The 22,223-nt window shown below is 35.4% G+C and overlaps 1 protein-coding gene across 12 annotated transcripts in view; it reads right to left on the reverse strand.

Moving 5' to 3' along the window:
* Window positions 1-906: 906 nt before the first annotated feature.
* Window positions 907-22,223, reverse strand: part of khdrbs3 (KH domain containing, RNA binding, signal transduction associated 3) — a 180,630-nt gene continuing 159,313 nt past the window's right edge. For 8 of the 12 annotated variants that reach the window (XM_048202993.1, XM_048203000.1, XM_048202996.1 and 5 more), the window contains 3 exons: window positions 16,264-16,467; window positions 15,743-15,801; window positions 9,525-10,843 (listed from right to left, as the gene is read on the reverse strand). In XM_048202993.1, the coding sequence (XP_048058950.1) occupies window positions 10,752-10,843; window positions 15,743-15,801; window positions 16,264-16,467 (355 nt within the window). In that variant the 3' untranslated portion in view covers window positions 9,525-10,751. Of the gene's footprint in view, window positions 1,669-8,333; window positions 8,395-8,583; window positions 8,889-9,524; window positions 10,844-15,742; window positions 15,802-16,263; window positions 16,468-22,223 lie in introns of those variants that run through there. The other 4 variants (XR_007186500.1, XR_007186499.1, XM_048202998.1 and 1 more) reach the window with 4 other exon arrangements.

Genomic DNA, 22,223 nt, shown 5'->3' on the forward strand with positions numbered 1-22,223 from the left:
TCACTCATTGCTCTTGACTTAATCTATATTTAATTTATAATTTATGCAGTGAGGATTGTTAAGTGTTTATTTAATTTCTGTATATTTCCTACCTGTTAGATCAAATATTTAAAATATATTGTCTTTATGTTGTTTCTACATTCATGTGAATTTATTACAATTGACAGCACTACACTGTATAATAATTTTCTATATAATAAATTACTTGCGCCTCAGAGTGCGCAGACGATAAATACATAGATGTCTGCTGTTTTGGGAACACAGACGTGTAATTATACTGAAATATTTTGACGACAGATTTTGCTCAGGCATTTCAGAACGACCAAAACAGCATTTCAGATGCTGTGCAGCGAGATCGGTAAGCTGGTTGGTCCAGTTATGCTGTCCCAATGCAAAGTCACATGTTTTTTGATGCACATCAAGGGTTTTATTCTGTAAATTTGTTTCCATTGTAGTTTATGCACAGGTTTTCTTATTGGGTAAAAAGTTTATTTGATTTAATTGAGCGCATACGTTTTTTATACATTTTTAGAATTTATGCACATTTTGGCGTTTCCATCCAGGTTTTTTTTTTTTATGTTATATATATACGAAAATACCCTACTTGTCATCTACAACCCTAGAAAGCATGACAGTCATAAAACTTGAAGCTGCAACTGTGGCAAGAAAGTGACACAAAATTTTGTCTTCACTTTATTTTTATTTCTTCGCATCGCCCTAATGAAATTGACAGCTGTATAATTTCAACATAGTTGCAAATGTTCTTCTTGTGAAGGAAAATAAATAAATAAATAAATAATTTTATTGCAAAAAAAAATTACATATAATAATAATATAATGACATTTATAACAACAACAACAACAACTATATATATATATATATATATATATATATATATATAAAAATCATAACTAGTGGCTTGACTGGGCCAGCAGCAAAAAATCCTTGCTGCAGAGCCCTGATAAATAGTACACAAGCTAATGGGAGCCAGATGCTGATTAAGATCCCTTTATTAGGATGAATTCACTTGACATCCTCATAATGAACTTAACACAAAAAAGTCTATTACACTATTATACTATGTACTATACTATCTCATTTCCCATTTTTGTGTGATAAACGTAGCCTATATATTCACTCTGTCTCTCCCATTCACATACCGTAGACTGTCTTTCTCTCTCTGGCTCCTGTGAGAAGAGTAAATTCTTGTCTTAATGTGTTAGCACATGACACATGCCCCCATTAACCATAAGTCTGTCTGCAGACAGAAGTGGGTTCACCCTCAGTGCAGCCTGCTGCAAAATGCATGCAGGAGCGTATAGAGCGTCTCTGAGCCAGCTGTGAAAGCACCATTTCCCCAGCACTGCCTCCCTTGAGGAACGGAGAGCACCATTTCCTGAGCGAGAGAAGGCTGGACCGCTCGTCTGGTGGTTATTGGCACATTAACGCTCTTAGTGTGGTGCTTTGTGACCTCGTAGAGGTTCAGAAGCCTTTTCAAGAAAGTTCCAGTAGAAATTGAGTCTTCCCCGAGGAGTGTCATGCTCCTCTGTGGGCCGCAAGGGACTTTTCGAGTCTGCTCATTGTGGTTTTCTTGCTGAGTACAAGCTCTCTACGGTAGCGTCCGTGCAGTTTTAGTCTTCACGAATAGATGATACGGCCAAACCTCCCTAAAACAAGAGAAAAACAAGACACACATCAAAGTTAAATCAAACAAACAAAACCAAATGGTGAGTACACTCTTTAGCCCTATTTGAATGGGAATAGTTTTTCAGGGGGACGTTAGAGAAATTTGTGTTTCACAGATGTACTTTGTGTCCACCAAGTGTGTTTTTCTCACATTACCTACTGTTCTTTGGCAAACTCAATGGTCCTCTGAGAAATCTAATCCCCGTCTAAATGAGAATGTCTGTGATTGTTGATGTTCTTTTATCTGCTTCTCCTCATGTGTTTTTCGACCTACCATCTACACTCACACCTCTGTAATAAACACAGTCTCGTCCCATCTGTGATGAAATCACAGACATCAAGTAATAAGAATTGAAACTCAAACATCGTTTAGGAAACTAGTCCCGTCCTAATAGGGCTTTTGACCCATGTAAAAGAGTACACCCACAAGACTCCAGAAACCAATACGCTGATCTGGAGAGCCCATAATGTAACATCATAAACCGGGGTTCTCTGGGGTTCCGTCTCATATAGCCAGGGGGTTCCTAAGATGATGGATTTTTACACTTACTTTTCCATTGGCCTAGATTTCATAAGCATATTTTACATTCGTTTTCTATTTAAGCATCTTCAGTATGGAGATCTCAGTCTTAAATTATATTAGAAAAAAGTAGCATCTGAAAATATACCAATTTTTGAAAAAAGACTGTAGCTGCAATGGTAACTAATGTTAAAGGTGCCGTAGAACGTTTTTTTAAAAGATGTAATATAAGTCTAAGGTGTCCCCTGAATGTGTCTGTGAAGTTTCAGCTCAAAATACCCCATAGATTTTTTTTTAATTCAGTTTTTTAACTGCCTATTTTGGGGCATCATTAACTATGCACCGATATATAGGTTGCGGCCCCTTTAATTCTCATGCTCCCCCGCCCCGGAGCTCGCGCTTGCCTTGAACAGCATAAACACAGTTCACACAGCTAATATAACCCTCAAAATGGATCTTTACAAGATGTTCGTCATGCATGTTGCATGCATACATCGGATCATGTGAGTATAGTATTTATTTGGATGTTTACATTTGATTCTGAATGAGTTTGAGGCTAAGCTGCGTGGCTAAAGCTAACATTACACACTGTTGGAGAGATTTATAAAGAATGAAGTTGTGTTTTTACACAGAGCAGATTTATATAAGGAGGAGGAAACAATGGTGTTTGAGACTCACTGTATGTCATTTCCATGTACTGAACACTTGTTATTTAACTATGCCAAGATAAATTCAATTTTTAATTCTAGGGCACCTTTAACAAGATTTTAATAATGCATTAGTAAATGTTGAAATTAACATTAACAAAGATTAATAAATGCTGTAGAAGTGCAGTTCATTATTAGTTGATGTTAACTAATGTAGTTAACTAATGTTTACTAATGAACCTTATAGTAAAGTGTTACCAATAAAATAAATAAAATAAATCAAATAAATAAGAAAATTCCAATAAAATTAATTCAGCAATTAAAATTGTTTTATTAAAATGTATTTCAAACAAAATTTATCCAACAATTTTTTAAAATATTAGTTATTTAAAAAATAAAAATATAAATATTAAAATAAATAAAATTAAAATAAATAAATCGTTTCTAACAAAATGTAGCTAAAACAGAAAAAACATATTCAAATATTAAAAATTAATTACAAACATTAAAAATTATTTAAAAATGTTACAAATTAAAAATAAATACAATTTAATAATAACACAAACTACACTCTAAAAAATGCTGGGTTAAAAACAACCCTAGTTGGGTGGTAGTTTTATTTAACTCAACTATTGTTTAAAAATTACTGTATTGCTTAATTAAAATTAACCCAAAATATGTTGGAAATGAACATTTATTAATGTTCAATGAATAATTATTAAACAATAAACATTTATTAAATTGCTTATTAATAAATTTATATTAATAAACTATTAAACTATTAAATTTATATTAATAAAATATTAAAGCTTATTAATAAACATTCACCTTTTGTCTATTATTGTTGCCTCTAATTGCATCTGGTTTTTAATTTCCCAACTATTTTGGGTTCATTTTAAGCTAGCCATATAGCAATTTTTAAACAATAGTTGGTTTAAATAAAACTACCCAGCAGGTTGGACAAACATTTAACCCAACCGCTTGGTTTGTCCATTTTCAACCCAACCTGGGATGTTTTTAACCCAGCATTTTTTAGAGTGTACTTTAATACATTGTATTAAAGTTCATTTCAAAGCAAAACAGACTGATATGGCCTGTACAGCAGCACATACCACTGACTAACACCCTCGGAATTCATGGTAGGCCTGTCTTGAAAGGTTTACGATGCTAAAAATCAATTTCTTTATGGAGAAAATGTGTCGGGTTTTAAGCGTCTGAGTATGCTATCAAAAAGTGCATAGGTATTTTTCTTTGTGATTTTTGTTTGCTCATTTCTTGTGTACCAGGATGTAATCTGGGAAAACCAATTTATGCAGCTGTTTCTCTGGTCTATCTTCTTTTATATGGAGATAAACACTGCCGTTTCATCATTTCTCTAGCATGCTACATTTGTGGTGGTGAGGGGGGGGGAAGTGGGAACCAAAAAAGTTTGAGATACCCTTGAAAAAAATGAAATAGTTCTTGGCTGAATGTGAAACTCTAAAGAACCTTACTTTTGGACAAAAGTAATAACATAAAACACCCATACGTGACCTGCAGCTTTTCTGTTAATTTACTGAACTGATCAGTTTCAGCTGAGAATAGATGCACCCGTACTTGCATAGGACAGTGCATGGATTAGTGCATCCCAAATCATTTTATGTTGAAAATATGTATAAAGTGTTTCGCTATACACGGTAAGTCTTAGCCTCAGACGTCACAGCCACACACCACATAAGGCACAAAATGGAAAATACTGACTTTGGGAGTTTCAAAGTCATTATCTGATTTAATTCTACAGGATTTCTGGGAGACGCGTGTGTCGCATTCTTTAACGGTCCACCTGGAAACAAAGCCGTTGTGACGCCAAACCCCCTCATGGAAGAAGAAAGTCTTGGTAAATGTATGTGAAGTTTGTGGTGCCATTATTGCAGTAAACTTGCAACAACATTCTTGAATGAGACGGTGGTCTGCTATTGTAGGCACATTGGGCCTTATCGTACACCTGGCGTAATGCGACAATAGGCGTGACACAAGTGTTTCGGCCCGACGCAGTTATCATTTTCACATCCAGTGCCCGCATTGTTTAAATAGCAAATGCACTCACACCCATCTGTTCGCCCATAGGCGTGCTGGTCGGAAAACGAGGTGTGTTCAGGCGCATTGTTGGCGTGTTGCTATTTTGAGGCAACTGAAAACAGCTGCGCCATTGACCAACAAAAACCTGGTTTAAAGTCAATAGCACAGTATTTTTATTTATTTTTTTTGTTATTTAAAGGGCGCGTTAGTAATATGCGCCTATAGGTGGGTGCACAACACGTATACACTCTGCTTGTTACACACACAGGGACGCGCAGCAGCACACAAACATGCCAAATGTTAATAAAGATATATAAAGAAAAAAATGCCTACATGTCATAATGGATAGTCATTGCATCTATCAGAATTACCTATCTGCAGTAATGACGAATGAAATTGGCTAATTATTTAACTAGGGATGCATGATTTATGGGTATTGGCCGATATATGTTCATTTTTAATGCTATATTTATCGGCCCGATAACTAAATTTGGCTGAAATATTAAAGCCGATAAATAATGGATTATTTTCTTCAGCTGAGACACTTCAGATGCACACTGTCCGCCATTATGATTTTGAATAGCTTGAAATATTGAAATCACTTCAAAAAGGAAAATACAGTTAAGTATAGCACAAGTCTGTCATATAGGCTACATAATATTATAATGAGAACATTAGAATTGTGTGCTTGGGACATGGCTTTTAATGGTAAAACTTTTGTTTTTGTAATCAGGCCCTCAAAAATTATATTAAAATTTTGATTTAGATTTATCGGCCAATATATCGGTTATCGGCTTTCAAATATATAAAATTGTCGGTTATCGGTATCGGCCAAACTTTTTTATATTGGTGCATCCCTATGTTTGACTAATTGTGGCAAAACACACATGTATTTAAAGTGACTCGTCAGGTTGAGGGTGTCTATATTCCCCCACGTAAAAGGGAATCCGCCATGGTGCAAGTGCACCTGGCTTTTAAAGGGAATGGGAGATGACACTCTGATTGGTTTAGTGCACTCCCAAAACACACCCATTACTCATTAAGAGACTAGTTACAATTATTTTTTCCATTGTTAAACTAGCAAAAGTGGATTTGGACACGCTCTAATTGTACCTGCACCCATCAACTTTATATTTTCACAACCCTAAACATGACAAAGAACTGTGATTGGTTGCTTTACATGTCGGTCAGACTGCCTCCAGGCGGTCTTTGGCCATGAAAGCTGCGATGGAGTCCAGACCTTCTGCCGTCAGTCTGAAGGTCTGGTTACGCGAGACTAGATCACGAGTGGCAGGGCGTCGTGGCAGAAGGTGGCACTCAGTGCAGTAATCAGCCACGGAGAGCAGTCGCACTGATAGGATTACTCTATGAGATCTCTCCCCGTCTCTCCTCTCTCGACGGCTCAGCTCTTTATCCTCTCATGCCGTGGAAGCTCTTGTTTGACAGTCGCTGGAGGAAAGCATGTCTGCTCTCTCGAGGCAGGGATTTAACAGCAGAAGCACTTAATAGAACTCTTGCTTTTCGCATCACTGTCAGGCGACTTCAGTTAGTGTACACATTAAACCCCTCATTTGTGGTTAAATGCCTCATAATATCATAATAATACTGGAAACCACCTAGAGAGTATTTAAAGGGAAGGAATAAGTGTTTGCGTTCCCTGAAAGGCAGATTACGCTAGATATTCCTGCAAAAGAGTGTCGTTATTTGTTGTAAGGGTGTTTACATAAATCTGTTTCCAACCCAGTACAGCAAGATTAAAAAGAGCATCCTAACTAAAATGGTGCCTCATAAGGGAATGATTTGGAATTCATTTTTAATTTTTTGCATTTATTTATTTTTTTTCCCTTTTTTAATTGCCAAAGTATAAAACAATGTAAATTAATTAATTAATTATTTTGCTATTATTTGAACTTACAAACACTCTTTTATACCAGTGGCAATTAGAATTTTAAATGGAATTAATTAAATGTAAGCACCTTAGGTGGTTGTTTTTAATTTGTTGCATGATTATTGTTTGTGTTTAAATTGTGTATGTGTATAACTTTTGTGTTTTATGAGAAGCCAAAGCAAAATTTCCACATCAGTGGATAATAAAGTTCAGTCAATCAATCAGTCAATAAATAAATAAATTAAAATTATATATTTAGCTGTTTAAATAGAAAACACACACAATTGAAACTGTGAAAAAAATTAACATAAATGTGTGTATATATATATATATATATATATATATATATATATATATATATATATATATATATATATATATACACACACACATACATACGCAAGCCTGCATTTATTTGAAATAAAAACAGTAATATTGTGAAGTATTATTACAATCTAAAATATTTGTTTCCTATTATAATAGACTTTAAAATATCATTTATTCCTGTGATCAAAGCTGAATTTTCAGCATCATTACTCCAGTTGTCAGTGTCACATGATCCTTCAGAAATCATTCTAATATGCTGATTTATGCTGATATATTTATATATAAATATATATATATATTTTGTTTTATAACCTGAGATACTTTTTTCAGGATTCTTTGATGAATAAAAAGTAAAAAAAAAAAAAAAGAAGAAGAAGAAAAGAAAAAAAGCAGCATTTATTTAAAATAAATATTTTTTAACAATATACACTACTGTTCAAAAGTTTGGGGTCAGTATATTTTTTTCTTTCTTTTTTTTTGGAAGAAATTAATACTTTTATTCAGCAAGAGTTATATTGTTAGAGAATATTTCTATTTTATATAAATGCTGTTCTTTTTAACTTTTTATTCATCAGTGAATCCTGAAAAATCTATCACAGTATCCAAAAAATCATCGTATTAGACTGATTTCTGAAGGATCGTGTGAGACTGAAGACTAGAGTAATGATGCTGAAAATTCAGCTTTGCATCACAGAAATAAATTATATTTTAAAGTATATTAATATAAAAAAAAACATTATTTTAAATTGTAATAATATTTCACAATATTACTGTTTTTTTTTTTTTTTGATCAAATAAATGTAGGCTTGATGAGAGACTTCTTTCAAAAACATTAAAAATAGTAACTTTTGACCGGTACTGTATATTACATTCATTTCATTTATATTAATTTAACAGTTCAAATAATACCCAATAGTGTGTGTGTATATATATATATATATATATATATATATATATATATATATATATATATATATATATATATATATATATATATATATATATATATATATATATATATATATACACATACACACACACACACACTCTATTCAAACTGTTAAATATATATATATATATATATATATATATATATATATATATATATATATATATATATATATATATATATATATATATATATATGCATTTCATTTATATTCATTTAACAGTTAAAATATGAATTTTTCAAAATATCAAGCTCACCCCAAACAATCAGAGAAGAGCTTCAGTGGCGTTCCATGGCTTCAGGCTCAGCTATCGCAATCTGAAAAAGAAAATAAAAACATTAAAACTGAAGCTGTACTGATTAAAAAAAAAAAAAAAAAAAAAAAAAGACACAAACAAACACAAGTTTATCATAAATCTGCAATGGTTTACAAAGCTTATAGTATGATAATATTAAACATTCATTTATTTAAAGCTATAGCACACATACAAATATATAAGTTTAGCTCCTTCTTAAAAATAATTGGTGATAATAATGATTTGTTAAAGCAATATTACAGCTATTTATTAATCTTTTTACAATTTTACTTCTAATTTAAGTTCCTCAGCAAAACGTAAGCCAAGAAAAGCTTTAAATGAACAGGTTTGTTTTTGTTTTATCCAGTTTAAGGGCTAGTTTAGATGAGATTAGATTGTGACGGGTTGTTTACCTTGTAGAACGAAGGCCTGTAAATACAGCTACCGCCATCCTCATCAGCTCTGAGGTCAGCTGGGGTCATTTAGAGGTCATGTGGGGGCGGGCTGTTTAGTGGACTATAGAGACGGTCATGTGACCAGAGGGGGGAAGAAAGAGCAAAAACAGCAAGCAGAAATCCCCAAAAAGAACCAAGGTCAAAAAGCCACTGCTTACATTATTGAATCTTAGAATATGAAAGACAATATGTGGAATTACTTTCCATGTGCAACTGATGCAATAGTACCGTCTTACAAAAATTAAGTAAAGGAGTATGATTAAATATATATTAGTGAATAATTAACTTCTATGAGGAAGTTGCTTTCATATGCTTTACCACAGAAGAGCCTCATGTGTTTTCAAGTAGAAAGAATTATAACAGATAATAAGGTTGGTTTATAATTGCAAATTTATTTCAAGCTGCTGGGTACGGTATATTACAGATGAATTTAATTGTGCTGGTTGCAATTAAATTTAATTCTACAGAGGTAAGTCTTGTCAAAATAGTTACATGCATCAGATTAATTTGGGGAGAAAAAAAAAAACTACTAGAACAAAACTTTTTGGTTTATTTTCACTTTTATGTGGGCTTAAAGGTTTTTGTTCTCATAACGTACACTACATAACTTTTGATGATAATACACATCAGATGTTAGTTTAGATTATGAAGTTTTACCAAAGTAAACAAGGACAAAATGTGCTCTCAAACACAGTGATCATTTTGCTTTCAAAAAGTTTATTTTATAATCAACTGAGACGAGAATTAAAGGGCTTACACAAGCTTACAAATATTATAGCTCTTAACAGAAAAGTATTAAACTGCCACCACCAGTACCACAATAATTTTCATTACTATCACCTTTTAAACTTCAGCATACATTTGATTAGACTTTTAATAGTTTTATAAAACAGTAGTAGTTAAACTTTAGTCAACAGTATTTGGTTTAGAAATGACCAGTAACACTTTGCTGTGCACTTGAAATGCATTACAACAAGGTTTAAAGGATTACACAATGTGCCAAAAACTGCTGGATTCCCTTTCAATCTCATAGACTATCACAAGTGATGCTTTTCTTTTGTTTTTAAATGCCGTCACTATTTCGAACCCATCCACGCTATATAACATACTAACGGACTAACGGATTATATGTGCTATAATGGATTAGAATTGCACAGGAAAGTGTGCAGAAACGTCATTACCTTGATGTATTTCTTGAAGTAATCTATTATATATATCGAACTGAATTGGGGATTTTAGCCACAATCATGTTTACTGTGAATTTCAATTGGATTAATAGTCAAAAACTGTCGATTTAGACGCTCCTGAGAAGGTCTAAAAGTAGATCGCTCACTAGGAGAAAACACCTATCACCACAGAGCTCGTTAAAGGGTTTAAACGCTCAACACAAAAACCAGACAAAACTACGCAGGCTTCTCATCGCAACTGAAACTGCACACAGTTTTTTACGACATGCTCCTATAAGCCCTTTAACGCTGAAGAACTTTCCATTTAGAAAAGAGAAAAGAAGAAAAACAACAGTTGCACTGACTTTTTTTCTACTTAATTTTCATTAAAGGTCAAATTTACAAGGGACACATTGAAGCTGATCACCCATCAAAAAAAAAAAGTATCTACAAAAACTGACCTGCTAAATCTAAACATCGTACACCTGATATAACTCCGCCCCTAATTGCTAGTGCCCGCCTCCCTCCGACATAAGTGAGTCTATTTGAATTCTAATTGGTTCTCTGATTTAAACTACATAATCCAGTGATCCGTAATATTCCATTTGCGGGGATCGTCCATGTCAGTTCAACAGACATAATTTTACCCATCAACCTCTTTCTATTTTTGTCGTTTTGGTTGATTTTATTTGCAAAAAAGGAAATAGAGTCCATAGAAAATCCATTACTTGGGAGGGCACACGAAGGACTGTAGCAGGTCAGAACCGGGAATACGGCTGCTCTCTGTACACTCCTTTGCTTGTCCTTGCTGGTGGCGCCTTGTTGCGGTTGTTTGTCCATTCCTCCGGGCCTGAAGAGGGAGACAAAGAGCAGAGGTCAGGAAGTTCATTAGTGAAACACAGTCCTTTAGGACTTGTTAGAATGCTTCAATTCAAGCATTCTGTATTGAAACATGCTCAAAAAACACTGAACAACATTTGTAAGACATGTTGCTGTGTGCGTCACAGACTAACATTGACATGTTTGCGTAAACACGCAAATGTATTTTGGTGAATTAAATCAGTTTGTGTGATGATTGTTTACACTGCATGGTCAAATACAGCACAATGAAACGTGTGCATAAAGAAAAATAATACTGACATGATGACACGCATCAAAAGTCATATAAAAACATTTTAATGGACTACTTTAATTTCCAACTACAACGTGAAAAAGGTTGTACAAGTGAAAATATTACCAGTGTCACGTTTTAGAGGTATGCCGAAAAATGGCCGACCTGTCAAGAAGATGCCCGGTTTTATTTTACTTTTTTATATCCTTATTTTTATTATTATTTCTTTAGTACTTTTTTTAACCTTCCCCTTCATAATTTATGAATCTAGAGGCCGAGTGCCGTAGGTAATCGCAACCGTGCTGATATAGATCCATATCGCATGGCTACGAGTGTGATATTGTTTTTATACAACAGTTCAATGGCACAAGTGTTTAAACAAATAAGAAACAATAACGGATTGCCTTTAAAAACCCTCTTTTGTGAGGAACTATTTCCTTCCGCCACAGATTCAAATCTCAAGTTGACAGTTTAACAGTTGAGCCCAAACCTCCGTTACTAATTCTAAAACATCACTTTAGAACTAGTAATGAAGGAACGTTGAGTCGCTTCATTGAAACTCACTGAAATATGTAGAGTATTATGAGAGAAAGATCACCTGAGTGTATTACCTGCATCTAGCTGAAATTATTCAGGTCAATCTTATATTCATAACCACAAAATCAGTTTGAATGTCTGCTAAGGAAAGCAATATCTTTGTCTTTGTCCTTTTAACATTTAAGAGGATTTCCCATGACAGCGCATTTGTCAGTTGCGTCTTGTAAGATGTTGTTTAAACTAAAAACAACATCCTTGTTTCCTTGTTTCAGACCATTTTAATAGAAAAGTCTTTGCAACTGACTCGCTTACTCATAAAGACTATCTTTGCCGGCATCTAATGGCGTATTAATGTAACTTTCACTGAAGTCAAAATCACTAACAGACTCTTTCTCAATACCAAAAAATGGCATGTTATTTATATAAAATATTTCTTATTGAACAATAATATTTAAATGAATGAACAACAATAGCCATTATGACAGAAGTAAAATAAGAAAATAAACACAAGCAAACAGTTCAGTCAAACATACAAAAGCAGTGCTCTAGTTAGTACAGAATTTAATTTCGATGTAAATATAAAGTTATGAAACTTAATATAACCCTTAAGCCAAATCTATTAGCTCTGGAACAAGTAATAGATTATTAAGACCAAAGATTGCCCATTTGATATACCCAAAACGAATTATACCTCATGTTTAAACACTATCCACATAAGAGCCAGTAGCAAATTCCCAAAGGTCTGGCCGAGATGAAGCTGTTCTCTGCGGGTACTTGAGCTCTGAACAGAGAATGCTGACAGCGGAGTGATTCAAATGGTGAAACTTGTTCCTATGGCGATACTGGTAGAAATATTGCATGGCTGGAAAGACCTCTCAGATTTGAGAACCAGAAATATATATATATATATATATATATATATATATATATATATATATATATATATATATACACACTGAACAAAATTATAAATGCAACACTTTTGTTTTTGCCCCCATTTTTCATTAGCTGAACTCAAAGATCTAAGACTTTTTCTATGTACACAAAAGGCCTATTTCTCTCAAATATTGTTCACAAATCTGTCTAAATCTGTGTTAGTGAGCACTTCTCCTTTGCCGAGATAATCCATCCATCTCACAGGTGTGGCATATCAAGATGCTGATTAGACAGCATGATTATTGCACTAGCACTACGCACTATATGATTATTACCACAATAAAAGGCCACTCTAAAATGTGCAGTTTTATCACACAGCACAATACCACAGATGTTGCAAGTTTTGAGGGAGCGTGCAATTGGCATGCTGACTGCAGGAATGTCCACCAGAGCTGTTGCCCATGAATTGAATGTTCATTTCTCTACCATAAGCCGTCTCCAAAAGCATTTCAGAGAATTTGGCAGTACATCCAACCGGCCTCACAACCGCAGACAATGTGTAACCACACCAGCCCAGGACCTCCACATCCAGCATCTTCACCTCCAAGATCGTCTGAGACCAGCCACCCGGACTGCTGCTGCAACAATCGGTTTGCATAACCAAAGAATTTCTGCAAAAACTGCCAGAAACCGTCTCAGGGAAGCTAATCTGCATGCTCGTCGTCCTCATCGGGGTCTCGACCTGAGTGCAGTTCACATTCGATGGCGTCTGGCACTTTGGAGAGGTGTTCTCTTCACAGATGAATCCCAGTTTTCACTATACAGGGCAGATGGCAGACAGCGTGTATGGCGTTGTGTGGGTGATGTCAGTGTTGTGGATCGAGTGGCCCATGGTGGCGGTGGGGTTATGGTATGGGCAGGCGTATGTTATGGACAACGAACACAGGTTAGGGTTAGGGTTAGGGTTAGGGTTAGGGTTAGAGTTAGGGTTAGAGATACCGTGACGAGATCCTGAGGCCCATTGTTGTGCCATTCATCCACGGCCATCACCTCATATTGCAGCATGATAAAGCACGGCCCCATGTTGCAAGGATCTGTACACAATTCCTGGAAGCTGAAAACATCCCAGTTCTTGCATGGCCAGCATAATCACCAGACATGTCACCCATTGAGCATGTTTGGGATGCTCTGGATCGGCGTATACGACAGCGTGTTCCAGTTCCTGCCAATATCCAGCAACTTCGCACAGCCATTGAAGAGGAGTGGACCAACATTCCACAGGTCACAATCAACAACCTCGATCCTAAAAATGAGCTTCATTTTCTTTAAACAACATTTTATACATAATTTCTGGGATGAATTGTGACCTTGAGCATGTTTCTGTGAGATTCACCAAGATGCCAATAAAGTGTACTTTCTTTGTAAGTGTGTGTTAAACGGGGACCGACTGGGACGCTGACACTGATTTGTAGTTGTGGAACATGCACCTTCAAAAGCGACTTTTACACAACACCACCAATCTTTAAAGTAACAAATCCCAAGAGTCACAGCAAAATCCACTATCTTCCTCTCTGACCTCATGGCACCTCTGATAATTTAGCCCAACTAACACTGACAATCAGAGAGAAATGTCCCCAAACCATCCTCCTTTTGTCCTTCACCTTAGAAAGAACAAAACAACTTTAATTGCACCAGAGGATCAAATAGCCACTTGAAAGGGGTTTAGTCGAGTGCCCTCAGGCGAGAGGTTACTGCCGCCATTAGCGTAACAGCAGAGCTCATTCACGAGCATCCGTGTCAATGAACGTGAGCGGTATCGACAGCACCTTTTGTGTGATCTTGCTCGTTTTCAGCTCTTCTTAGGGACAGAAAGGCACAAAGGCCGTTTCTCTTAAGTCTAAAGTTTTGCAGACTAGGAGCCATAGCCAATAATCTTTAATTAGAGAGCTGTCAATCTCAGGTTAGCCCGCGCTAGCTTCAAGGAAAGGGTTTATGGGCACTGTCCTTGCGTTTAGAAAGAATAAGGATGTGTATCAGCCGGATAATAGAAAGTTCTCCTTTGAACTGTCAAGCTGTCTATGTTTTGTAGCACCTGGAAAGTGTTAACTTGAGTGTTATGGATTGCTTGTGTGTGTGTATGTGTGGTCCTGGTAAACCCTACGTTATGGGGACAAATATCCGAAATCCTTGTACTTGTGGGGACAATTTTGGGATGTTTTTTGAAAATGTAAAAATGCAGAAAGTTTTCTGTGATGGGTAGGTTTAGGGTTAGGGGAAATAATATATAGTTTTTACAATGTAAAAATGGAAAGTCCCCATAAAACATGGAAACCCAACTATTAATTCTACTGTCTTGTCAGGCTTTCTCAAACCAACATAAAGTTTGTCTTGTCTGGCGTAACAAAATGAAATAAAATAAAAATCTATACATTGAAAGGAATTTGGAAAGTAGCAAAAAAAAAAAAAAAATGATATGGTAAAGGTTTCCAATGTGACCTTCATATAACACACACACAAAGAAATCTTTTTAAAGAAAAATCAAATTCTAGTGCCCAAAGCTAAAAAAAAAATAATTTTTAAAACTATATGGCAAACAAAACTGTTGATTCTGTTACAATATATTTTGTTAATAATACAATTGTTTCCACCAATGCATCTGTATCTACATACTAAAAGCACACACACTTTAATATTCTAGCTGCTCAGAAACATATCTCATCTGTTTGGCTGGGACAATGAGCTTACAACTGCTACATCAGCAATTTCAGAGCATTGCAATTCTTTTCTAGATATCTCTGCCATATTTATTCTTTTTTGTACCTACATTGTTCGTAAGCGCAAACTTATTTGCCTTCCACGGAACATTTGCCCGACAGCATTTTGATTCTTTTGCTGCATCCAAACCCGTCTCCTGTTTACATTCAATTGTAAATGTCTGTTCATGTAAATACAATGCTGTTCTATAGATACTGCGACCAAAGGCTTGCAATACCAGCGGTATTTATAACAGCAGGAGCTGAGCGTGCTACAGGCAAAAGAAGAGAGTGACAGACTCAAGGTTCATGTACTAACTGGAGTTATTATAAAAAAAGGCAGCTTACTGCTTTAATGCACTAGAATTGTGGAGCAAAACATGTTGACAAACTACTGCAGTAATTTCATGTGATTATAAAACTGCATTGAAAAAAAAAAAAAAAAAAAACACACACACACACATACACTTACCGTAAGAGTCATATGATTCTCTGCTGATACCATGGCTGTATTCATAATAATCATCTGAGCTGTGGAAAGAAATGAGAGACATTTATTGAGCAAAATAAATGTAATGCTTGCTGACTGGCTGATGCATTTTAATGATACATTTTCAAGAAAAACATACTTCTTTTGTCACTGTATGTGTTTATGCATTCATATATAGACAGAGAGAACTAACAATAATTGTACCTATATATGATGTTTGATTGTGTGTTATGTTTGACACATTTCATTTGTGCTGCTAAGAAGAAAATTATTCTTTTTTTCTGCTTCAATATGCTGCCTTGTCAAACTTCAAATAAAACTAACTAACTAAAGACAGAGAGAACGACAGTGAGAGAAAGGTGGTGAGAGTTCAAGTTATGTGTCTGCTTGTTTGACATTGTTTGCTCCCTATTTAAATTGACAAAGCAACATCTCAGCAGGCACATGAAGCAGAATAACCCATCGGAGAAGCTATTTTCCGAGCAGATTTGCGGTGCGCCTGCCTTTCGTTGCTGCATCTCAGAAGTTTTGCTCCTGGGTCTCTGTTTCCTTTCTGCTTCCAAATTGAGTTTTTCTCCCATAGGCCCCTCAGCTGAGCTGTCCAGTGCCAATCATAGCTGACTGCTAACCATATCCTGATGTTCATGCTCCCATAATTCCATAGGCCTCCCATCAGGACGATTGGCGCAAAAGAAATAGAAGCATTACTGGAAAATAAAAAGCTTCCACCAGTGAGGATTCTTCAGATTTAGTGTTTACATTGGCAGAATTAATTGTTATTCGTCCCATGATTCTATAGAAACTACATATTTTGTATTTGCTTTCTTAATTTCCATAACTGCTCATACCATTTCTATAATAAGAACTGCTTTCATATGTATTGTAACTCAGTGTTTCCCTGTGGTGGCCCGCCAGTTGACTACAGTTTCACTAAACCAATAAACCAAAAATATTTTTAACCTTCTTATAATAACATAAAAGGTCTCTAACATTGTGTTTTGCGCCATTGCTTTGGCGAAGCATCTGTCAATCACATTAAAACCAAAATCGCAAAATGCTTATCAAGTAGCAAAAGGTTGCAATTTTATTAAATAAGCATTTAGTCTGTCATGCTGCGAGTTTTAAAGCGAAGCGTGATACTGCGTTAGTGTTGTAAAAAGTACCGACTTCGGTACCAAGTTGGTACTGAAATTTTAAAAATGTGACTCTTTAGAGCGCTGTTGAGCGGATATGTCTGTGTTTGGCTACAAAGACCAACGCTTCAAAAACATGTTGTAAATAGACATCAATGACGCTCTTCACCGAGTCCTTACATGGATACACATGGGTGCATTTGATAGACCGGTCCACTGATAAACGCCTGCTTTCAAATGCTCCCACTCCTACTTTAAAAACACTTTCGTGTGCTTTCAAATGCTCCCGTGCATTGATCATTGTAGCCAATCACAGATATATGTGGAGCGCGTGAACACACTGGCCAATCAGGGGTGTTTACGAATCATCTCAACAGCGCTCAAAGCGTCACATTTTTTAAATTTCAGAACCAGCTTGATACATTCTATGATACGACTATCGATACATTCTATGATATTACACTGCATTCATGTGAGCAGCTCATTATCTGGTGTTTTCAGCAGTTTGGTCAGTTTATGGAAAGTGGGTTGGAGTAGGGGTGTGGCAATATATCGGTATTAACGATAACCGCGATATTTAAAAAAATTAATATTGTTATCGTGATAATTAGGGGTGACACAATCTAGGCTACCGGTATTGGCAATAATATTTCAAATGAATAGTACATACATGATAATATGGCACGTAAATTATCCAGCGCCAGTATCTTGTTGATATCCCAACAATACACAGTAGGTGTCAGTATTGCACCTAAACGCTGACTGCCACCAGTCATAAAACACAAGCAGTAACACCGCGCAGCTGCTACTGCCACGTAAATGCATGTAATCAGATATGACAGACAAGACACCTGCACTCCAATAAAGTTAGCTCGCCAGTGTGGACGTTTTTTGGATTGGATAAGAGTTGGAGCTCTTAATTTTGCCCTCAAAGTACACCAGGTTGATGCATTTAATTTTAATGTACAAAAAAAAAAAAAAAATGCATCATCCATCATAGTCTCACAAAAACCTGTGGTGGGAAACACTAATAACTCCTCCCCTTTAATATCATAACCGCTCCTTCATTCCAATCATAACACTATAACTCCTTCCCTAATTCTAATCATACTATTAAACCCCCCTTTACTCAAATCATAATATTAACTCCTCCCCTCATTCACAAGAGATACTCACACACACAACAATCCACTGTCAGTGGCTGAGAAAAGAGTGTCTTGGATTTTCATAAATTGTTATGCAGAGAGGAAATCCCGTGTCAAAGCTCACGCAGAGGTGCCTATAGCTAGCCTGCTGTTACTGCTAGTTTCACGCTTAAAATGTGTCTGCACACCAGGGAGAAGAAGATAGGATGAGAACGAGAGAGAGGAATTGTGCTGGGATTGCAGTGTGGGACCTATGGAGCACAACTACGGTCACTATTCTCCTCAGATTCACACACACAAGCTCAAGAACCTCGTGAAGGCTGGGAGGAGGCTTTATATCATATGTGTGATGAAATTCCCCATTTCCACCGTGCATGAAGGTGAAATTGAAGAGACCTAAAGCTTTTGTGTTCAGTAATGCATCAGTCAACTTCACAACCTGCTGCCAGATGCATCTCTCTCCGCTGTTTCACACCACAAAGAACCTCTTCTCCCCAATCTGAACACAAGCCTGGGTTCAAACCTAGTTAGACACCTTTAATTTCTTCCCTGACACATCGTCAATATTCCTTCTTCCCTTAATTCGGCTCTCTCCCTCTCCTCCAGTGCCGAGTTTGTTCTGTTCTACTCAATTACCCTGTTCAGCTCGCTCCAGTCGAGGTAGAGCGTTAGCAGAAATGATGATGCATTTAAGTCACACACAGTCCAATTCCTCCAATTAGCAACACACACGTGTAAACACTGCAAACATGCTGTCGAATAAACTACAATCACCCAGAGGAACAATTCACTCTTCTGAGGAGACTTAATGGAGTTATCAGGTACGCTGCATAAAACTATTAACTTCAAGTATCAAAAATGCTTTGGAGGAATAAAAAAAGTAATCTGAAAAAGTAATCTGATTACGTAACTCACGTTACTTGTATGCGTTAACCACAACACTGGTCTTTCAGTGTCACATGATCCTTCAGAAATCATTCTAATATGCTAATTTGCTGCTCAAGAAACATTTATTATCATCAGTGTTGAAAACAGTTGTGCTGCTTCATATTTTTTTTGTGGAAACCGTGATACATTTTTTTTTCATAATTATTTGATGAATAGAAATGACAAAGAACAGCAATTATTTGAAATTTTGTAACATTTTAAATGTCTTTACTGTCACTTTCGATCAATTTAATGCAACACGCAAACACACACACACACACACACACACACACACACACATATATATATATATATATATATATATATATATATAGTAAACATACAATGTCTGATTTCTTGTGAAATAAGAAACATTATTTACATGTTTTTTTTCTCTCAGACAGCCATGTTTACCCAGCTAAAACCGACTCAGCACTCAATGTGTATCTGATGTTATCTGAACAGATTAAATAACAGATTGGCTTGTTTAAACTGGCATCAGATTTTCACTAAGGCGTATAGAAGCACTTCAATCTCTCAGTGATCTGCTGGCAACTGTTGAGTAACTCTTTCACATAAACCATGAAGTACCGCACAGGTGTTTGCTGGGAGTTTTATTACAAGTAACCATAAAATTACAACAATTTCTTGTTTTGCTTTTTTATATTTTGCACTTCAGTGGAAGCAAGGACATTTGACCATCTGTTTTTCTACAAGTTTTTGTACAACTTACTAGTTGAATTTATAGTGAGCAAGAATTATAAATATTTATAAATATTTTTATTTTAATAATCATTAAAAAATATTTAAATCAAAGAAGTAAGTCTATTAAAATAAAAATACATTCATAAAATTAAAATAAAATATTTTTATATATTTTTTAAAGTCTATATTCAGGCAAAATACCAAATAAATAATAACAATAATAATAATAATAATAATAATAATAAACATAAAATAAAATAAAATAATAAAATACATTAAAATAAAATACAAAAAAAAAATAATAATAATAATATAAATTGAAATAAATCAATCAATCAATAAATAAATAAATAAATACAAAATTAAAATAATAATAAAATAAAATAAAATAAAATAAATAAAAATCCAATACGAAGTTTAATCCAAACAGGCAAAGTAATCCAACAAAGGCAGAGTAATCACACCTTAACATAATCGAGACCAGACAAACAGTAAGTGAACAGGAGGAACTTAAATACACAATGGTGATGAACTAAATGACGAACAGCTGTGATAACAGATGAGTGGTGGGAAAATCAAACAAAAGAACACAGGAACTGAAGAAATGCAAACTAAAAGTACATGAACAAAGCTAAACTTAATAAAATGGTGCAAAAATAAAATAAAATAAAATAAAGAATATCACACATTAAGCAGATCCCAGATGTTTGACAAACTGAGAGCTTTTCCACAGGAAGGGCCCTAGTTGACTTAAGGGCCTTGCTCTTTCTCTCACTCTCGTGTGGTTAAACAGATGGTGGGGTTAAATCTGAATGATGTACTACATGTCCCAGGTGATCTCTGTGTTTCCTCGTTCTCTCGTCTTGTTTTCACAGCTGGTAAATTAGCAGTGGGGCGTCTGTGAGGAGTCTCGCTGGTCTAATCTACTGTGAGAGGCTTATCACTAATCACTAATTACTGCTTCATTCTCTCGCACTCAAAGAGAAAGAGTTTGGAAGAGGTTTAGAGGGCAGAAAGGTGAATAAACATCACACAACGCTAATTATGTTTTCCATACATGGGTCGCAAAGTTTCCTTAAAGGAACAGTTCAGCCAAAATGCAAATCGAATGCTACTTTGAGCGAACACGCATGTAAGGCATGTTTTAAATGCTCTTTCCAAACTGAGTCATTAATGTTCATTCAAGATGAGACTGAATGAAATCAATTTATAGAGTCAAAAAATGGACCCATGGAAAACCACAAGCCTTTGTCCTCTATTGAGCCTCCTGCACCAATTCAAAGCTTAATTTCCAAAGCATTCAATGTGCATTTATTATGGCTAGCATGTTTTGTACACACCATAAGCCATGTGTAAATATGTATGTTTGCGTCCCATTTTATGGCCTCCTCATGCAATTTTCTAGACCCAAATCTAAACGTAACATCCTTTTCATCATAAATTACTGTATGTCTCTGTCTGTTCAAACAAGCTACAGGCAAAATCATGGTTCGCATATGCTTGTGGACTTTGCGACAGACAAGGAAGAGAATTCACTCTGTTCTTTTCTCAGATGTACATGAATCTATTTTTAGTTTGTGACAATCTTCTTGTCTTGCTAACAGAACTGAACAGAACCAAAGGTCCACAGAGACAAGAACCAAGACACCAAACCGCTAAAATAGAGCCGAAACAAGTTAAAAATATCAGCGCGTCTGTCTGAGGAAGCTCAGAGAAAGTGGGACAGGGGACAGAACGTGTGAGTAAAGGAACAGAGAGGAAGACAGGTGTAGAAGAGAGAGAAACCCGCCGAGTCTGATGCTTTGAACGGAGGAGTAATCAATCGTGGTAATCGCGACCTGCAGAGCTGAACTCTGTAATGTTCCTCTTCATCGGGTGTGGAACGTTTTTTTTTTCTGTATGTACAGGATCAAAAGACCCGGAAAAACAAAGTAAGAGATCTAGATTTCTAGAGTTTTCCGCTGATAAAAGAGCCTTCCATTATAGAGAACTAGAAGAAGTATATTTATTAATTTAAAAAAAAATGAATAAAATAATAATTTAAATTTATACAAATAAATTAAATTAATCAAATTTATAATACATACTCATGTATTGAGTCAAAATACATACAATTATTAAAAACAATTTAAATGAATCATCCAAAAATAATAAATCAATCTTTTTTTTTATTATATTAATTATATTTATTATATTTTTTATTATTATTAGAACGTCACAGGTTGCCATCTCGTAATTACGGTCATGTCATGGCGTGAACGCAGCAAAAGCTCGTTGTTTTGGTTCAGAGGAACTGCAAAAGGCGGTTGCTGTTTGTTTGTGGTGCTCGGTGACTGTCTGTCTACAACTCTGCATAGCCTTAAAACTGGATTATCAATAACATTTGATAGATTTTCAAACTTACAAAAGGGTGAATAAAAACGCAATTAATGTTTTCTAATGAACATGCTAATGCTAAACATGCTAATGAATGCTAATAATCTCAGGGTGTGATCACACTTGTAGTTCGGTTCGCTTGGTTCGTTTGGTCCGGACCAAAATACAAATTAAAAA

Source organism: Megalobrama amblycephala, linkage group LG9, assembly GCF_018812025.1.
Source record: "Megalobrama amblycephala isolate DHTTF-2021 linkage group LG9, ASM1881202v1, whole genome shotgun sequence".
Taxonomy (NCBI): domain Eukaryota; kingdom Metazoa; phylum Chordata; class Actinopteri; order Cypriniformes; family Xenocyprididae; genus Megalobrama; species Megalobrama amblycephala.